This window comes from Siniperca chuatsi, linkage group LG12 (genome assembly GCF_020085105.1).
Source record: "Siniperca chuatsi isolate FFG_IHB_CAS linkage group LG12, ASM2008510v1, whole genome shotgun sequence".
NCBI classification, from domain to species: Eukaryota; Metazoa; Chordata; class Actinopteri; order Centrarchiformes; family Sinipercidae; genus Siniperca; species Siniperca chuatsi.
Genome location: NC_058053.1, coordinates 18,626,534 through 18,646,717, shown reverse-complemented (window position 1 = coordinate 18,646,717; position 20,184 = coordinate 18,626,534). Strand labels below are relative to the sequence as shown.

At 39.7% G+C, this 20,184-nt stretch overlaps 3 protein-coding genes across 5 annotated transcripts; all 3 read left to right on the top strand.

The window, feature by feature from the left end:
* Positions 1-309: 309 nt before the first annotated feature.
* Positions 310-4,169, top strand: pou3f3a (POU class 3 homeobox 3a). Its single transcript, XM_044217876.1, has one exon. It carries the CDS (start codon positions 2,049-2,051, stop codon positions 3,330-3,332), a length of 1,284 nt encoding a protein of 427 aa, XP_044073811.1. The 5' UTR covers positions 310-2,048; the 3' UTR covers positions 3,333-4,169.
* Positions 4,170-9,073: 4,904 nt separating this feature from the next.
* gpr45 (G protein-coupled receptor 45) lies at positions 9,074-13,649 on the top strand. 2 transcript variants are annotated; one of them, XM_044217452.1, is made up of 4 exons: positions 9,074-9,281; positions 9,766-9,916; positions 10,826-11,054; positions 11,541-13,649. In XM_044217452.1, exon 4 carries the CDS (start codon positions 11,657-11,659, stop codon positions 12,815-12,817), a length of 1,161 nt encoding a protein of 386 aa, XP_044073387.1. In that variant the 5' UTR covers positions 9,074-9,281; positions 9,766-9,916; positions 10,826-11,054; positions 11,541-11,656; the 3' UTR covers positions 12,818-13,649. The 2 variants fall into 2 exon arrangements, with proteins under 2 accessions (XP_044073387.1, XP_044073386.1); XM_044217451.1 differs by lacking the exon at positions 9,766-9,916.
* A 2,186-nt stretch (positions 13,650-15,835) lies between these two features.
* lg12h2orf49 (linkage group 12 C2orf49 homolog) lies at positions 15,836-20,184 on the top strand. Of its 2 annotated transcripts, none has more exons than XM_044217456.1 (4): positions 15,836-16,005; positions 16,207-16,361; positions 18,094-18,346; positions 18,925-20,184. In XM_044217456.1, the coding sequence occupies exons 1-4, from the start codon at positions 15,895-15,897 to the stop codon at positions 18,979-18,981; spliced, it is 576 nt and encodes a 191-aa protein (XP_044073391.1). In that variant the 5' UTR covers positions 15,836-15,894; the 3' UTR covers positions 18,982-20,184. The 2 variants fall into 2 exon arrangements, with proteins under 2 accessions (XP_044073391.1, XP_044073389.1); XM_044217454.1 differs by having other exon boundaries at positions 15,837-16,005; positions 16,207-16,370.

Here is a 20,184-nt window from a genome sequence, read left to right as displayed (position 1 = left end):
AGCAGATAATTCACTGCAAATGCAGTATTTTGCTGCGTCATTTATCGTGTTAAGCAGCCTGTGATGCTACCTTGAGTTGAGCTGAGTTGCATGAGTGAGTGTATCATTGTGCTCCCTCAGGGATGAAAACCTGAGTGCCATCCTGTCCCCCCCAAAAGGTCCCTGGACTATTGAAGAGACGTTGCAGAACACCCTGACCGGTAACCATGGTGATTTTGGAGATTTTACCTTGGGAGATTAAACAGTGTAACAAAACAACCCTATAAAAAAGTACTCATTTTAAAATTCCTCAACTGTTTATTGACATTGATCCCGTATCTGCAATACTCAGTGAGTTTATTGTGACCTTAAAGTACTTTGTAATCCTCCTTTAAACACTCTACAACATCTTAATAATAATATTACAGGACAAGACACACATATCTACTTTTGCTGATATAGCATATAGCGTTTTTTTATTGCTACACATTTTTATCACTTTTCTCAAACTTAACCATATCCTAAAATCGGAAAAATCTAAAGGTAATTTGGAACATGATAACTGAACATAATGGTGGATAGGTGGATTTAAATATTATGATAAAAGTCTCAGTTTATGTTGCAGGTTGGGCAAATACATTTTCGTGTCTATTTATCTTTTACCTTTTGGATAAGATCCAAGACAAATCCGCTGAAAAACATATATTAGCACATTTCTTGGGCTGCACCTGGCTCGCTCCTCCACTCACAAAACTCCACGCGTCTCAGTCGATGCTTTACCCTCTTAAGGCCCTTGAATCTGAGGCAAACCCGTGGTAGAAAATTCCCCATGACACGTTTATTTAACAGGCGATCCATAAACTGACCCAGCATGGAAACATCCCACCAGAACCGGTGTTTTTTTTTTTTTGTTTGTTTGTTTGTTTTTTGAGGATGGAAAAATCAGACTGTTGGCTGGTTTTTGTGCACCTTCGAGGCTCACCAGTGTCAGCGTCACGCCACTGTGGCCTTTACTTTACCATATGAAAAGGAGAGCGCATTAAGATGCAAGAGGCGTACAAACCTCCTATGTACCCAAAGCCGACTTAACACAGGCCTCGGTTGCTCTGAGTTATTATGAAAGAGATAACCATATATAGGCCTATATATACTATATATACGACACTATTTTATCTGGCATCAACAACTTCAGTAGCTTTATAACCTCAGAATTGGTTAAAGAGTGTAATAATAATCTTTACTAATCTACATTCTTTTATATTTTGGAAGAAAGTCTGTTTTGTTGCAGGGTTTCTTACTCTGTTTCTCCATATGATTCATTTATACTTTGCGCTTCCATAGACAAAACCAGACTTTTCTGTGTCTCTTGTCTTTTTGTCTTTTGTAATATTTTCTAGCGTGTTGTTGCCTATTTTCCTGCAGCAGGAACTTTGTGCACCCGAGGCTCGACTGAGACACAACAACTCCTCCCTGGCTGTGCGTCCAATCAGCGGGAGTTCTGCAGAGCCTTTCTGTTGTCATTGGATGGAGATGGGAGAGGAATACGCAGCCATGGCACAACGTAAACACATGCTGGTCTCCTTAGCTCCGCAGAGGACGCGCCGGATAGAGCAGATGAAGTGAGCGAAACTACCGAGAGGACCGGAGAGGCTTTAAAGTTGTTGTCATTCTCATGTAATCGCTTTAAAACGTTAATATAAAAAACGGGTTATAAGTGAGCGGTGCAACAGCTCCTCAGTTTGGCACGGAAATAAGGTGTTTTTCCATATCATCAGTTTCTGTGGATTACGCACGGCGGAGGCTCCGGGACAGAGAAAAGTTTTGAAGACTATTGTTTTGTTGCACAGGAATGCTAAGAAAGTGTGTTTTGTCACACATGTCTCAGCACGCACAAGCTGCTATATAACTAAAATTATAATCTGAGCCTCTATGGAGTGATTTCGGACCTTTTTTTTTTACCAATCGCGCATAAGTTTCACTCATGTTGAGATAGACTGAATTTATTCATGGATTAGAATAAACTGGGACTTTAACAAAACATCAGAAGAGATAAATATATCTTAAGATATATGCTTTGGGGGATGGCAACAGCCACTTCGAGTCCATACCTAGCCAGCAGCAGGATTTTATCCGGCCCTGTCCTTCACTCTGATCGGAGGGGTGGTGGCATGCAGCCGGGCAGCACCGCTGTGACCACGGTGTCTAGTGGATACAGAGGGGACCCTTCAGTAAAGATGGTGCAGAGTGACTTCATGCAGGGAGCCATGGCGGCGAGCAACGGGGGCCACATGCTAAGCCATGCCCACCAGTGGGTGACATCGTTGCCTCACGCAGCAGCCGCAGCAGCCGCGGCCGCGGTGGCAGCAGTCGAGGCCGGCTCTCCGTGGCCCCCCAGCTCCCAGCCGCAAGACGCGAAGAGAACAGCCGGCAGGGAGGACCTCCACTCAGGCTCTGTTCTGCACCACAGGTCCCCACATCTGGGACCTCATCAGGCGCACCCGGGAAGTTGGGGAGGCACTTCCGCAGCGCACATCAGCATCACCGAGGGGCAGCAGCAGCAGCAGCAGCAACAGCAGCAACAGTCTCTCATTTACTCCCAGACCGGCGGGTTTACAGTCAACGGGATGCTAAGCTCGCACGCTGGGCAGAGCCTCATGCACCCGGGGCTGGTGCGCGGGGAGTCCCCGGAGTTGGACCACAGCAGCCACCATCATCACCATCACCACCATAATCACCACACGCACCATCACCAGCATCACGGGGTGAGCCACGAACCGCACTCAGACGAGGACACCCCAACGTCTGATGACTTGGAGCATTTCGCCAAACAGTTCAAACAGCGGCGGATCAAGCTGGGTTTCACCCAAGCAGACGTGGGCTTAGCTTTGGGCACCCTGTACGGCAACGTGTTCTCACAGACCACCATCTGCAGGTTTGAAGCGCTGCAGCTGAGCTTTAAGAACATGTGCAAGCTGAGGCCTCTGCTGAACAAATGGCTGGAGGAGGCCGATTCCACGACCGGGAGCCCGACCAGCATCGATAAGATCGCCACCCAAGGCAGGAAGAGGAAAAAGCGCACATCCATCGAGGTGAGCATAAAAGGCGCGTTGGAGAGCCACTTCCTCAAGTGTCCCAAACCATCCGCACAGGAGATCAACTCCCTGGCGGAAACCCTGCAGCTGGAAAAGGAGGTGGTCAGAGTCTGGTTCTGCAACCGCAGGCAGAAAGAGAAGCGCATGACGCCGCCTGGACTGCCACGCACCCCGGAGGACGCATATTCACAGGTGGGCAGCATGGGTCCTGACACACCGTCACCCTCCATAGACTGCAAGAGGATGTACAGCGACACGTGAAAATAACTTAAACAAAATGCCGGACAAGAAATCTGAACAACGTGAAGTGTTTGAAAACATTTTTAGAGAAAATGTTTCCTGTTTCCCTAAATGATAGGATAATTCATTAACTTTTCTTACAGATCCCCATGTCTCTTGATCCACAACAATAATGTTTTCCAGTGTGTGTTCATTTCAGAGCAGGACAAATGTCTACTTTTATGCATTGCTTCGGCATCGGTATTTTTCTGCACTATGAATCAGCCTTTGGGACAGAGAATTAAAAGCGTAACTAAAATCTGAATAGAAAATAATTCAAAGTCTATTAAAGGCAATGTTTGTTCACCAAAAGAGACGACAGAATGAACATTTATCAATTTGATGCCAAGAAGTTCAAACAGAAAAAGTTGTTTCCGTATCACTGTAATGTTAAAAATAAAAGTTCCCTTGTAATGCTGCAGATGTTGATGTCCCACAGGCTAGACTGGGCTGTAACCTACTTTTAAAAAAAATGGAAGACATTGATTTAATGCGCTTTATTCAGCATTAAGTTGTTTTTTATGAGCAATAATTGATCTTCCTTCAAACGTGTTTCTCACTTTTGTGTTGTGTGTCAGTGGATTTATGTTGTGACACAGTTTAAGATGGTCAAAGAGCGATTTGAAATAATACCAGTATTGTGTTTGTTTTCCTTCATAGGAAACTTATTTTTTTAAATTAGAAAACATTCCCTTAAGTTTATGTACAAGTAAGTCTGCTGTGTATTCTTGTGTGATGATTTGTACTATTTATTTTTTCCACTGTGTTTATTTTCATGGAATAGACTAATTATTTAATAAATTTGACATAAGGAAAGAATTGTTCTAAGATATCTGACATGGCCATAAGGTTCCTACTGACACACACACACGTACACTTTACACGCATCATCTATCATTTTAGTTCACACCTTTGCAGTGAAATATTAAACATGTAGTCTGATGCTTTTCAGTGGATATTGTCAAATAAACCAATAAGGCTTTAAGAGTCAAAATGGCAATTCAAATGATCTTTCGTGAGAATCAAAGCCAATATACAGACATTATCCCATAAGTTATAAAAAGTAGTTATAACGGTGAAAAATTAAAGTATTTTTTAAAACATCCATGCTATTCTGCCTGGGCTTCCTTGTTAATAGCAGCTTCTAGAGCTGCAATAACTAGTCGATTAATCGCGATGAGAAACCGACTGGTCGATTGACAGAGAATTTTGATAGTCGATTTGCTGTTTCAGTCATTTTTCAAGAAAAAATGCCAAACCTGCAACTTTGCTGGTTTCAGATTCTTAGATATGAGGATTTGATGATTTTCTTCGTCATATATGATAATAAACTGAATATCTTTGAGTTCTGGACTGTTGGTCGAATAAAACAAACTATTGGAATGCATCTTCTTATGCTGTGGGAAATTATAACAGCCATTTCTCCCTTTTTTTTCTTTTTTTCTTTTTTTACAGTTTATAGACAAAACGATTAATTGAGAAATTAATTGGGCAGATTCATCAATAATGAAAATAATCATTAGTTGCAGCCCTAGCAGCTTCATTAAGTTATCACCACTGCAACATAAATCAAAATAATCTTTCACTAGCCAACACCATTTCCCAGTTTTTATCCCTCCTAGTTGCGTTAAGCTATATGTTGACCCGATTGAAAATTATTGAACTCATCACGTAAGTCTGTTCTTGGAGTTTGCCTCTACATTTTTGTGTGATATACTGCATATCAGTCCAGCCACATACATTCTGAGGCAGTGCTATGGACTGCAGCTCTGTGGATAGCAGCCAACAGAGGTCGGCTATCCCAGCTGGCAGTTCACCTCAGCAGTGGTTGCCAAGGTGACAATGAGATGGAGGGACATGAGGCAGCAGATCTTTTGCCACAGATGATGGGTTTGGCAGATAGGCAGGCTCTGAAAAACAACCTGTGTTTCTTTGCTCTGTGTCTGGTCGACACAGACATGACAAACAAGAACACATACACACACAAGCTGATGTTTCAAATCATATAATAAAAATAATATCGCATTGATAGTAAAGATAACGGGTGGAGGGAGTTGTGGAAAAAGCAGAGGAGAAGTGGTGGTTGTAGTGAAACTTGGAGGGAGGTCAATGGTCTGCTGGTACTGTAGCTGCCAACAAACTAAACAGAACACTGAGGAATAAACACAAACCTGGAAGTTAATGCATTACTGCAAATGTTACACTTTTAATTACAGTTTGAGTATACATATCTTTTACTAGATATCTACCAGAAGCTTGCACATTGACATTTAAAACAAACAGGTGACTGAAACACACATTTTTGGTAACTCTGTCACTCTTTATGTGATTATTGATTAAATTGTTTTTATGAATTTTTGTCCCTTTTGGAGCAACATGTTTTTTTAAGAATTTCAATACTAAATAAATCTTAGTATTAGTGTTAAAAAACACATGCAGACAGACACACAAATGTGTCAAAAAGGGTAAAAGGTGTGTGTCTTCGGTAAACATTGGAGGGATTTAGGGGAAACTCTGGCCTTGTGGGTTATAAATAGCAGCCTGCCTGTATGAATGGGTGGTTTGAATGGGTCTTTACGCCTATATAGCCGTTGTCACTCCAGGTCAATTTACAATCCCTTAATAGGCTGAAGGGAGACAAGTACGTTTGAAGAGTACCTGTCTTCCTGTAACATGTGAGAAGATTCTGCTGTTATTGGGAAGATAAAACCGTGTCAAATTAATTTCAGCAAACTCAAAAACACTGAAAATTGAGCTGTTTTTCTCAGCTGGAGATAATTGACATTTTGCAGAAACAAAGTTTTCACCAGACAATGATGATATTGAAAAATGTCAGAAAAAACACTTCTTACTGACTTTTAGTGACTTATCATTACTTGCTGCTGTATAAAGTAGCGTACAGAGCTTGTCAGCACCAAGTAACTTAAATGTAAATCAGCTAAAAGACATATACGGCATTCTGTCATGAAAACCAATCGCAGTCTACATGTTGAACACACAATGTTAATGCAAAGGAAAACTTCTGCATGCTCTCAGCTACCACGGTAATATCACACAGAGGTGGAAAGGTGGTAACCACAGCTCACTGTAATCATCTGCCGATGCCTCTAAATATGATGTATTCCCACCGAGCTGCAAAAGCCCAAGTTCTCTGATAAAACTGGAGGCAAAATCTAAGCTGGCAGGATTGCAGTGTGATCCCCTCAAAGCTTAGCGATGTAAAGATGGGAGATAAGGCTGGAATTGGAGGATAAAAGTCCTTTAAAGGGTTTTGTCATCACATGGCGCTAGGTGTCTTCTCTGAATATTAATGCTGGGATCTGAAGGTACAAGCTGATGATGTTACAGTAACCTGAACCCAAAACCCCTAAATCAACAGAAATCGCTCAGCTCATCTGAAGTGCATCTGTGCTTGTGATGATAGTAAAATGTGTAGTGCTCGTGCATATATGTGCTACATAAATTTAGTATTATTCATTATTGGAGTATTGTTTCTTGCATCACTGAAAAAGGGGATATTTGCAGTTGTTATTACCCACTCCAATAAAAACTGCTAATATAATTGTTCATAATTGCTCTTAAAGCCTTGTTCAGAGGTACTTTACATAAAGCAATTATTGCATGATAATCCCCTCTTCAGTGCTTGTTGTTTGTGTCTCACAGTTTGTGCACATACAACAAACACAAACCTGAACCTATTCAAAGAATTATTTTACAACAGCAAAGTTTTAATCTACAACTTTTTCACTGTGGGTTGCACATTATCAGTCCCCACTGTTCGGTGTTAATTATTTTCACATTGCGGAGGTTGGTTAACCACTAAAGTCTAACACTGATTAACACACTGTGGCTTACTCAGTGTGAAAACTCATGACACACACGACTCCTACCTGGAGACAGAGGCAGTGGCAAACATGAATTAAAAAAAAGTGCATTTTAGGTGGTTGTAATGTCAAAGCTGTTTTATTTGTCCTAAATGTAACACACTGTTGTCTGTACAAGACTCAGTCAATACTGTTACTGGAGTGGGTTTCTCCTCTCCTCTCAATATTCTGATTCAGTGGTGAACATTTTTCACTTTGCCCGTGTTTGTGTTTGTTTTTTGGTGAATGACGGAGTACCAAAGTCTCTCCATCAGGAAGAAATTAAAGCTAACATCTGCTGAATAATGGACAGGGAAATGAATTCTCTCGCTAGCAAGCTTGTTGTGTGGGTGCCACTGAACGTGACGAGCATGCATGTGCCAGACCGGCGGAGTGGAACTCGTTTGATGGGCATGTTCAACAAATGGGCACGATGCCAATTTAGACAAGCATGCCCATGAAAAGAATCTCTGCCTGCATGCTAAAAGTGTGAATGTAACCGTGTGTGAAGACTGAGAATACACCAGTTTTCTTAAATAAAATCTAAATGAATTACAACTGAATTACCTTTCTAAAAAATCAGTGTCTGTAGATGTGATTCTGCACATCTGGACTCAGTTAGCATTCTTTCACTGATGTGTGATATGCCTCCTCTCCAAAATACAATTTAAGAATTTTACCAATATATTGAGTCTAAGCTGCTGTTGTAAAATTATTATGGACATGTGATGCTCTAAAAGGAGGTTCTGCAACTTTAAATAAGTTTGAATAAAAAAACTATACATACCTGGAAAAAAAAAAACCTAAACATACCAACACAAAAATGTCTTAAAACTGCTTCAACTAAAGACCAAATGGATGTAAGGTACAATGCTGCCATCTCCTGGACAAAATAATTAATGCATGTTTCTGAATTTTTACAAAACAAGGCACAGACACTGAGCCTATGGCAAATGAAAAAGATGTTTTTGAAAAAAATATTGTCAATTTTAAATAGTTGGATTATTGAAACATAATAACCAGAATCCAAGCTTAGATGTTTGAGGCAGTGGATGTGAAAGTGAGTCTGTCATTGGCATTATTGAGTTAAGACCCTACATTAGGATTGATTATTACATGCATACATCTTGCCAATATTCTTGCAGAGGTGATGAAAAATTAAAAAGCTTGTAAATGAGGGCTTGATGGAAGTTAGATGTTGTAAATCCATACATTCCTTTAAATTTCTCCCTTTTCGTACTCTACAGTAAACTCAATGACTTAACTGACTTGTCATTCACCATATTACTTGCATGGGTTAAGGACTAGAGCAAATGCTTATCTTAAATATTATTATTGTGTGTTTATGATTCCATAATAGGCTTATGAGATGAGATTTTTTTTGTTTGCTTGTTTTAGTCAAAATGCTGTAAATATTAACATTTTTATTGCTGTTGGTGAAATGTATCAGCTCAAACCCCAAACCTGCATTTACCTACATATATGTCTTCTTAAGGTGCATCTTCAATAAAAGCAATCCTAATGTGCTATCTGCCTTGCATGTAAATAGTCTGTTTTTACGGATGTATGGCAAATCTGAAATTAGGTGTTCTATACAATAAGTAAATTAGACCACTTATTAGTCGTTTATTATTAATATTATCATTCTTATTTTGTTGTTTTGTTGTTGTGTGTTGTGTTGTTGTAGGTAGTACCCTGCGTTTTGGAAAAGACATTAAATAGGTATATCTTTTCCCAAAAAGCGCAACATCATTTGGATTGGATTATCATTTATTCATTAATTATCAATAAAGATAAGAAAAAACAACATACTAAGAGCACCGCCCCTTTTTCCAGCTTCCAAAGCCACATGTATTCGCCGCACTGCTCCTTTAAATCAGTGACCACCTGCTCCTCTGGCGTCAGCATCATCCGCAGGCGGCACGATTGCGATCGATACCACAGTAAAATGTTCAAAGTGGGATATTTTAGGAAAAGCTCGACATGCATAGGGAGAGAAACACGATCACCGAGCTGAGTGGCTCGACGAGAGACAAGCATGAAACTTGATATCAAATGTAACGTCAAGGTAGGCCTATTTATGTCTGCTTAATGCTGAAAGATGTATTGGTTTATTGCTTTAATCCCCTACTCGATGTTTAGAGGGGAAAAACAGGTATGTTGTCTTTGATGCCTATAATGTATCCGAAATTTTGCACTGACTCGTTGTCTTTTGATAGTGATCCAGACAGGTTGAGAGAGCAGCCTGTGATTAACAGACTCAGTGGTGGCGCTATGTAATAATTTTTTAAATGTAAGCAATGAATTATCAATACAGGGAAAAGATTATGTATCACATTAATACTGTGAAACAGCAAACATCAGCCTGGAGCGAATGATCCACCATAATCATCTAAAATTACTACATCTGGATACTGTTTCTCCTCAAATCTAACATGAAAACGAGGAAATGAAGAGGTCTATTTCAATTTATCTTCCTCATAAGATTTTGTTATTTATTTAGATTTTCTCAGGCTGTAATATTTCTCTATTTTTTTATTTTGTCACACCAGTCTCTTACCACCTATTGAATCAGTCCTTGAGATGAGCAGAGCAGCTGAGTAAAACCGCCGGTTTTTGTTGCAATAAGCAGCTAGGTGCCCCCTGCAGGCCAAGTCAGCTCATTATCTTCTTGACATAATTTGCACCTAATCATTTCGAAAGGTAAATGTATTACAATTCAAATTTTAAAGCATTTTATTGTCTAGTAGTCTACTATTATTGACATGATCCCGTTGTTTCTTTTTTGCTACCTCATGCCTTTGTTCTTATTTTTGTTTTTTCTACTACTAGCTGATTTATTTCTTACATTTGACTTAATAAAGCCTGCCTTTATTGATTATACCAAAAGATAATGACGTGAAACAAGACCTTAACACAGACATATTTATGTTTATCACCCGCATGTTTCATGAATATTTTTAAGTCCTGAAAAATTCCTGAGTTGCAAACTGTGTTATACAGAAAATATTTTGTCATAGAGGAGTACAGGCTGCTTGTTGCCATGGAACTGGTGACCTTGTTGCCTTAGCAACAACCAGTAACACTATGCAGCGGCCTATATGGAGTTTTGTGCAAGAATGTAGCTACAATCACTGGAGGAATCATTTCCTTTTACCTGTTTGGGTGAACCATCATATGTTGGGATAACATTATTCCTCTTATTGTGGGTTAATGCAAACTTGACTATTAACATTAAATATCTTACAGTGATGAAGTGTATAGTATCACAGAACAATCACTGAATCCACAGGCCTTTTTTCACAGAAGACATTTTGATGTGTCACAGTAGGAAAAGCACAAATGTAAATAATTAAATTAATGATGGCTGAATTCCATTTAGCTGCTTCAGTTTCAGGGTCCTGGTATTGTGCATGCTGGCTCACTGTCACTCTGTCATGGCTAACTGGGACACTTGAATAGAACAAAGCCATTGATAATGTTATTACCTACTACTATGACAAATGACATATGTCAAAATGTCTGCTGTTAAAAGGCCTATCAGAGGTGGTAACACTAGAGGCATTCAACATGGAGGTTATGACCCTTAAATGGTCTTCTTGTCTCCCTAAGTGCCAGTCCACCTGGGAGGATCGCATCTGAGGCCTGAACGCCAGAATGATCTCAGCACATCGTTAACACTTGCACCAAGAGCAGGAGGTGGAAACCATAGCAACAGACGTGTCCTGTGTGTGTGCCCTGAAGATGCCTCTCTGTTTTATCAAGGTTGCATCAGAGTTTGAAGCATTACCCAAGAAACCGCTTCTGCTAAGTCAACGGAAGACAGGCAACTGCACCATGGGTGTGTACTATACTTGTGTAAATGTGTGTATTTCTATTCATGTGGAAAGTAGGTGGTGTGAATGTTTGTATATGCACCCATGTGAATCTGTACAGCTCAGCTGTTAATCATCAACCTCATTTAAGCCAGTGAGCAGCAAATCTCTGTCCTGTGTGACTATATCTCTCCATGCGGTGTCTGTGGGTTGGTCCTGTGCTTATATATCTCCTACAGCATACAGACTTCACTCTTCTTCTCTCTGTTTCAAATTTACAATTATCACTGAGTAATAGATCACGGAGCAGCTGGACTCCTCTGACTATCTAATGAGACACTCAGTCAGTGTTATGCCATGTTTACAGCAGCATTTTGAGAGACAGACAGCACGTTAATGTAGTGCACTGTTAATTCACATCGACATCCATTAAAATCATGGAACGAACACCTTGTCAGATATAAACTCTTCTGTGTTTTGTGTATGTGGATGTTTTTGTCTTTCTATTTCAGATATTGCCATGGACGACCAATTTCTGGAAGATGACTTAATGTGTATACCACAACAATAATCAAACAATAATCAAACGTGCCCTCTTTTGGGCTGATATCTCTTGATAATAGCTGCTATGGCTTTTTGTAATGAAAGCTTGCTGGAGGAGTGTGACTTCATGGAGCCGGACAATGTAGAGGAAGCAGGGGAAAGTCTCCCGTCAGAAACTGCGACTCCCCTCATATCAGTCACTCTCCGTGTGACCCTGGCAGCCATAATGATCTTCATGATTACTATTGGTTTCCTTGGCAACGCGATTGTGTGTCTGATTGTTTATCAGAAACCTGCCATGCGGTCTGCTATCAATCTCCTCCTTGCCACGTTGGCCTTTTCGGACATAATGCTCTCGGTGCTCTGCATGCCCTTCACTGCAGTTACTGTGGCCACTGCCGACTGGAGCTTTGGAAGCGGGTTTTGCCGAGCGTCCATCATGCTGTACTGGCTGTTCGTCCTGGAGGGGGTGTCCATCCTCCTCATAATCAGTGTGGACCGTTTCCTCATCATTGTACAGCGGCAGGACAAGTTGACCCCACACAGAGCTAAACTGTTGATTGCAGGTTCATGGGTGCTGAGCCTGTGTGTGTCTCTGCCATCTGTAGTCGGGTGGAGGACAGGTGCAGCAGGTATTGGGGGTGCTTGGGCGCCGCAGTGTGTGCTAGGATACAGTGATTCTCTGGCAGACCGTGGATACACAGTGCTGTTGGCAGTAGCAGTATTCTTTGTACCATTTGCTGTCATGCTGTACTCTTACATGTGCATCCTCAACACAGTGCGCCGCAACACCCTGCGGATCCACAACCACACCAGCGAACATTCCTGCCTGCCAGCCCTCAACCAAGTCAGCAAAATGAGACTTACTGGGCTGCAGCGGCCCCCTCAGATCAAGGTGGACATGAGCTTCAAGACCCGAGCCTTCACCACCATCCTCATCCTCTTTGTCGGCTTCTCTGTGTGCTGGTTGCCACACACGGTGGTCAGCTTGCTGGCCGTGTTCAGTCGGCAGTTCTACTACAGCTCGGTCTTCTACCCAATCAGCATAGGCGCTCTGTGGCTCAGCTACTTGAAGACAGTGTTCAACCCTGTCATCTACTGCTGGAGGATCAGAAAGTTCAGGGAGGCCTGTCAGGAGTTCATTCCCAAGAGCTGCAGACTGTGTCCCAGAGTGCCAGGCAGGAGCCGCAGGAGAGTGAGGCCCAGCAACATCTACGTGTGCAGCGAGACTCAATCAGCTGTGTGAAACGAGGAGGACCAGTTTGTCGCTATTGACACTGCTAGCAACTGTTTTTAACTCTTACTTTTCCTCATATTAATCAGCGGCTGCTAAAGTTCACCTTAAAAGAATATACTGGTTGGCGACAAAATAATCTCACCACAAGAATTAACTTTCAATCTCAATTTTTAAGCCAACATGGACGAGTCCAAGTCCTTAAAGTGCAACATCGACAACTTACTGACAACTGGGCAAATGCATCAGCTGAGGAAGGTCGTGTGATACAATCGAAAGCTCCAGAAAAGCTACTGAAAGGACCTTGTGGTGCAGATTAGTTTGTCTTCTGGTTCCAAGATCAGCAATGAACTTTCAGTCTTAAGATATACTGGTTGATTTAACTTCATGGCCATTATGGTTTCTGAAACTTACTGCCATTCATACAATTTCATAATCCTCCATTGTCAATTTAATTCTTTGTTTCATAATTTGTCGCTGAAGTTTTTCATCGATGTCACTCTGTTTCTTCAGACTGTAGACTCAGTCATTGAGTAGTAGTGGTGATAATAAATCTATTGTCTATTATGTGATGAGTTTCACAAAAAAAGCATACACGGTATTAATGTTCAGTGATGTTCTCAAAGGAAAGCCTGTAAGCTTTCAACTGACGTCATTTTTTAAAAACAGATCTTAATGAAATTTGTGCAGAAAAACAACCTTATGTGAGTTGAAACTGTTATTTGAAACCACAAGTGTGTCAACAAAGACGTGTGTGTCAGTTATTGAGCTATGAATGTTTACTTGAATGTATTATCATTTCATGAATGACCAAACCAGGTAAATAAATATAGTTTTTAAAAGAGGTTGTACTGACATTTATGTATGTAGAAAATCAAAACCCCTTTCCACCGCTGTTTTGTGCCATGAAGGTTTTTCTTTGTTAAACAAAGAGGCTGAAGAATCAAACACTAAAACATGAATTTAGGCTCGATGTATCTACTCATGCGCCTACATGTGCCTTCATGTGACACCCAACGCATGGTCTCTCCATCTTAATTTAGATCTCATGGTTGCTTCTACATCACATTACTGTCCAGACTTAATCTCTTCACTAAGAGCTGGATAACTAACAAGTCATTTAATTTCAAAGAAGTCAGGAAAAGGGACATTTTTGCTCCCACAACAGGCTCAACCAGTATAAGCTCAGGGGCATGGTTTTGGTTTGAAAAAATGTATCTCCATGAGGTGGCAACGCCCAGCAGTAGGACCAATGCTTCCATCAGCATGTGACTGAAAACAGGGTCTTCTTGTTTTCAATCACTAACAGGACATAATTTAGTCGTTACAAACTGAAGGGCCCCTTCTTCTTATAGCTGCTCTAACATCATTAAGTACAGTTAGCTAAACAAATTTCAAACTGCTGAAGCATGACTCCAATGAATACAGAGCTATCACAAAAAGTCTTTAGTGTTAAACAACCAGAAAACATCGACCTGGCATGATGTTAAAGGATAATTCTGATTGAGCTTATTTTCATAGTTGTGGCCATCAAATTTATTTAAAAAATAACTGTAGTCACCAATGAAAATCCTGATATCTGGCAACACAGCACTATCTGAGAGGGCAAGAAATATGACCGGGCTCTCCATTATTTTCAGTCTAGCTGGCAGGGGCAGATTTTTATCAAAGTACCTGCAGAACAGATGACTTTTTACTTTACTATAACAAACCCAACATGTTCTTTAAAGCATGTTTTAACATATAAGTAGTTGAACTAAACAAAAGTGGGGTACTTTTTGCACTGGGGACACTTCTTGCAATTCTTGAATGTTATTTTAGGCGTAGTGGGTCAGCCTGCAAAAGAATAAGTATTAAAGGTTATACTGTACGAAACACATTACCTATACTGAATTGTGCAACAACATCACATGTATGCAAACAAAACGCTTCACATTTAGCTGAATTAATAACATTCCTGAGCTGAAACAAATAAGTAAATGTGCAGTTATTATCATGTTTTAAATGTTTACATATATTTAAAAATCTGCTTTTGTTAAGGCATTCCCTTGATGGACAAGTGTTTTTTAAACTGCATGAAAAAAGTGTGTGCAGTATTTTATAGGCATACAGGTCTACCTGAATACAGTGGTGGAAAGTAACTAAGTACATTTACTCAAATACTCAAGTATAATTTTGAAGAACTTGTACTTTACTTGAGTATTTAAATTTTCTGCTACTTTATACTTCACTACACTTCAGAGACAAATATTGTACTTTTCACTCCACTACATGTATCTGACAGCTATAGTTACTAGTTACTTTAAAAATCAAGGTTTTACATACACAATATATGCCCAGTTTATAAAATATGATGCATTATAGATCTAACAACCCAACAGTATAAAAAGTAGTTAAAATTATCTTAATTTTGACCAGCTACAACATAAAATGCTGCTTACACTGTAATGCCTACGTAATAATAATCCAATGATATAATGTCACACTGACAGGTGTCATTCTGCTGCCTTATGAGTACTTTTACTTTTGATACTTTACATCCATTTTACTGCTAATGCTTTTGTACTTCTACTTAAGTAAGATTTTTAATGTAATTAAAAATTGTGATTTTTTATTTGTAGTGGAGTTCTTTTACCCTGAGGTATTGCTTCTTTTACTTAAGTAAAAGATCCGAATACTTCTTCCACAACTGCCTGAATAGAAGTAAGAAGTTTAAAACCAGTTGAATCATCTTTGATTTCAGTTGTTAGTTGCAAACTGCATAGAATGAGTATATTAAAGTATATTTTTTAAATAGTATTGAACAAATAGGCTAATAGATGCAACATGTTCCCTAAAAACAAAGAAAAATACTTTAATTTGTAATCTGCACTAGTTACTGGAGTAATTTGAGCATTTATACTGAGTTTTGTGAAGTCAGCAGTTTGCACTTTCATTCCTGATAGAAATGAATGAATGGATATTTGAATAATAATAATAATAATCATCATCATCATAACAAGCATCATTACTGAATGTTTCAGAAGCTGTTGTCTGGCATGCTGTGTTGTTGTGACGCGGTGCATGTCGGGAATACATGAGCATCAAATATGGCGACTTCCACAGGACAAGATAGAAAGGCTGTTTGTACCTCGGATGTGGATCTATTACTGCACCCTGAGCTGTTGTCTCAAGAGTTTATGCAGATAATCTTAAGTGAGGTGAGTTAAAGTGTAAAGAAAAACGTGGAAAGTGTCATTTAATGTGGAGGTAAAGGAAGGATACCATAATGTTAGCATGCCGGCTAACAGTCATCTTAGCTTAGTCTGTTTAGATTAGCTGTTTCATTAGCAGCGGTTTTCTTAGCATCAGTTGATTAATGTTTGGCAGTGTTAGCTAACAGGTCTCTCTGTCTGAATCAGAAAAATGTCAGTACCAGAGACGGTGAGAGTCGGGACCGGCTCACAGAGCTTTACCTCCGGCATGTCATCCCGCTGCCGCAGAGGACTTTGCCCAACAGCCGCTGGGGCAAGAGAATGGAGAAGACCCGAGGGAGACAGACACCGGCTGGTCACAGGTCAGACAGGTAACACTAACTACACCGGAAGCTTTCAAGATGGACATTACTATGTTTTGATGGGCAGATAGTTAGTTAGCCCAATTGTGACCTCAGCAGTCCATACGTTACTTTGTGATTTGGTCACCAGTGGTGGCAAGTAACTAAGTACATTTACTTAAGTACCAGCCTTAAGTGCAATTTTAAGGTAATTGTACTTTACTTAAGTATATCCAATGTATGTTACTTTATACTTCTACTCAACTGCATTTGAGAGGGAAATATTGTATTTCTTACTTAACTACATTTATTTACTAGCTACTGTGATTTTACATACTAAACATATGATCAATATGATGCATCGTTATAGATTAAAGGCCCCTCATACCCTCACAGGTGTTTTCAGTTATTGTGTCCTTCAGTTATCATGTATCATCATGCACTTATAAGAATGGTGAAGTTGTAAACAAAACTAACAGGAGAGCCCCTGAAGCCCCCCAAAAATAGTTTTTATCTTGTTGCACATGATGATAATTTGTGTACAAGTTAAAGATAAGATGTAAAAAAAAAAAAAAAAAAAAAAAAAAAAAAAAAAAAATCATCTTTTGGGATCTTGAAGGCTCCATAATTTAACACTTCGCCATTTAACGGCATTTCGCATAGTGAGTACCTTTTTTACTTTGAGTATGTTTACACTGTGGTATTGTTACTTTTACTAAGTAAAGCATCTGAATACTTCTTCCACCACTGTTGGTCACCCAGCGTTCCATAACCAAAAACTTACTTATTACTTACTTACTTTTTAAAAAAACATTTTTTTACTGTTTTTACTGCAGCTGGTCGCATCTTCAAATGGAATGATATAATTTTTTCAATAGAGAAATCCAGTATGTCCACAAACTGCACCCCAGCCTCACATAGCTTAGTCCTTAACTTAATCCTAAACCAGTGCTCTCTTTTTCACAAATTTAAAAGCTGTATTCCTCACTGTGTGGAACTAATTGGAATATTTTTTTATGCAAGGTGACACGAGGCACAGGATTGCTTTGGTATTAAAGACTAGGTTAGTGTATTAAGTGTGGATCGGTCACACCTGGCCGAGACTTCGCCTGCTTAATAAGTCAGTATCATCCCTAAAATGTAACCAGTGGATCCAATGTGAGTAATCAGATGGCTGTAAAGAGAGGCACTAGTGTAAAGGAAAGGCCTTCAGCATAAGCTGTTATGGATGACAGTTGCTCTTTATTCTGCCTCGCAGGCATTAATGCTATAATCTGAAAACAATTTTTTTCTGTGTGATCGCATGTCAGTTTAAAACGTAAGTGAAACAGAAAAGAGAAACATGACTAAAGGTGTCTGTGTGATTTAGAGAGGTTTATGTGCATTTGCCTTCACCAATTCAAGTGACAACAAAATTGCAGAACACAGGTGCATTGTGTGCGCTGTGCAGTCTAAGAGCAAGTGGGCTGTAGACAGCACAAAACACGGCCATTCTTGGCACCAAGATTGCTGTGCACTGCCAGATCGGCAAATGACACTCCCTCAACTGTGTCCCTCTTCCCACTGTGATGCACGGCGAGTCATCAAAATCCCAAACCAGTACAGGCAAGGGAATAAACTTAGTGTGCCTTCTGCAGCGCTTCTCCCAGTGCACCTGCTTGAAAATAATAGATCCTTTAATATCAACATAAGTTTAATCCATTTGAGTATTAATAATTGATTATTGTTGTCATTGTTGTTTGGTCATTTCCAGTTCCAGTAACGACCATAATAGGAAAAGGCCTCTGATTGTGTTTGATGGCAGTTCCTCTCATTCTGGCCCACTAAAAGTAAAGAAGCCAGAGGGAACCACCGCGTCATCAGGAATCACTGACAGGTTAAAACCTCCCCCTGCTGCAAATCTATCCAACCCCATCCGCAGGCTATCTGGAAACACATCTTCCTGTTCCTCATCCATTCATCACAGCACTGACACAGCAAACCTCAAACAAGAAGCAAACAGCTCGGTAGGAACTTTTTGTCTTGTCACCTCAGTTATGCATTACACGCAAATGTACTGTGTGATTCAAGGAAAATGTCCATCATTATCAATATTGTTCTGTGTTTCTTGTATTCTATTGTTTGTATTGTAATTAGGGGTGGACATCATACAGTATAAGGCAAATGCTGATCCATTACTTTCACAATAGAGGTGATTATTTGATGTGCAATATATTGAAAAGACAGCTACAATCGCTGTGTAAATGAAGATGAAAACATACCCCTAAAATAGCAAACCTATTTTTTTATATATATTTTTTTTTTTCAAGAAAAGTGAGAATTGGTCAAACAATGTAATGATTTACTGCATTATAATGTTCTTTCATTTACAAAGAATTGACAACAGAGATCAAATCATGAGGGAAAAGCCTTAACTGTCAGAAATAGTGTTTTTGTAACTCAGATCTTTCCAGTCATCATACATATGTAAAATCATTGATATTGGTATGCCAATGAATCAATAACACATTGCAGTGTGTTATATGTTGTTATATGCATTGATTATTTGTCCAACCAGTTGATGTTTCATCTTCCATCTCTTCAGGGTGCAATGAAGTCTCCAGAAGAGAAGAAAAAGATCCAGCATGTGACATGGCCCTGACCTCTGATCCCTATTCACACAGACCTGATGGGAGCTCAGGCTCTGAAGGACTCACTCCTCCTCCCACCTAAAGTTGTTGCCCACTACTTGTGCTCTCCCCATCACAGTTATCCCACTAATTGCATCAAAGGGATGAAAACCCTTTTACCTATGTGTCAAGGCCACCTAACAGCTCTCCTTCAGTTCTGAGAGCTGACAGGACGGGGTGTTGCTCCGAAGATCGTCCTGCTTTTGAAGTCATGAGCTTCCTTGTTGCTCTCCACAACCTCAAGTGCCCTTAGCATCAATGATCAGAAACTCTCTTCAAGTCCCACGGAGACATTCTAGAGGACAAAACAAGCAACACGACTTTTTTGTTTTCTGAAATGATATTTATGGATATTATGGTTGTTGATGTTCTGTTTCTGTGCACAAGTTGGTTTTGGTAAGAGGGCCTCCAGTACTGGTTTGCAAGGGTGAAAAGGTGAGTCTCTTGCCTGGGTTTTGTTTAAACTTTTGTAATTGTTAATTCCATAACTTGAATGGGACAGATTGATTTTGAAACAAATGTTATAGACTCATAGTTTCAGATTCTGACTGTCAAAATGATGGACATATCTAAGAGGCATTGTGACCATGTTATGGTAGCGCTAAAAAATATTCAGATTCTTTCTGGTGTACCTTTTTTTTTTAAAAAGAATACAAACCACAGATTATGCTCATCATAACATTTTAGAAGGTGTGTGTACACTTGACATTTTTGTTCTCAATGAACTCCATTCCTTTGACGTTTGGCTTTATTCAAACCTCAGTGCTGTTTCACATGTTGTTCAGGGTTTTTAAATATTAGTATAATGTGGTATTGTGTACATATGTTGCACATAACATGGAGATGAATGATTCCAGCTGGATCATAATCCACTACTTGCCATTTTGACAGAGAGGAAGCGGATAACTTAGATTCACATGTTTGAATATCACCTTTTAATAATTCAGACAAAAGAAAGGAATATGGGCTAAACCAAGAATATTGTCTTTTTGAAATATATGTATTTGGAATTGTGGATAAATTGACTTTGCATTTACTGTGTTTGAAATGGATGTAGACAGAGTTCACTAAAATCACAAAGGAACAAGATTTACAAAGAACTTTGAATCCATCGTCAAATCCAGTGTCATGTTTGTACCAACAGTTTTTTAAATACATTGTCTCAATACAGTGAA

Bases quoted from the DNA above. Each gene is read 5' to 3' on its own strand.
- pou3f3a (XM_044217876.1), top strand. From the start codon at position 2,049: ATGCTTTGGGGGATGGCAACAGCCACTTCGAGTCCATACCTAGCCAGC.
- gpr45 (XM_044217451.1), top strand. From the start codon at position 11,657: ATGGCTTTTTGTAATGAAAGCTTGCTGGAGGAGTGTGACTTCATGGAG.
- lg12h2orf49 (XM_044217454.1), top strand. From the start codon at position 15,895: ATGGCGACTTCCACAGGACAAGATAGAAAGGCTGTTTGTACCTCGGAT. The intron at 16,006-16,206 runs GTGAGTTAAAGT...TGTCTGAATCAG, and splicing joins TGCAGATAATCTTAAGTGAG to AAAAATGTCAGTACCAGAGA. The intron at 18,347-18,924 runs GTAGGAACTTTT...CCATCTCTTCAG, and splicing joins AACAAGAAGCAAACAGCTCG to GGTGCAATGAAGTCTCCAGA.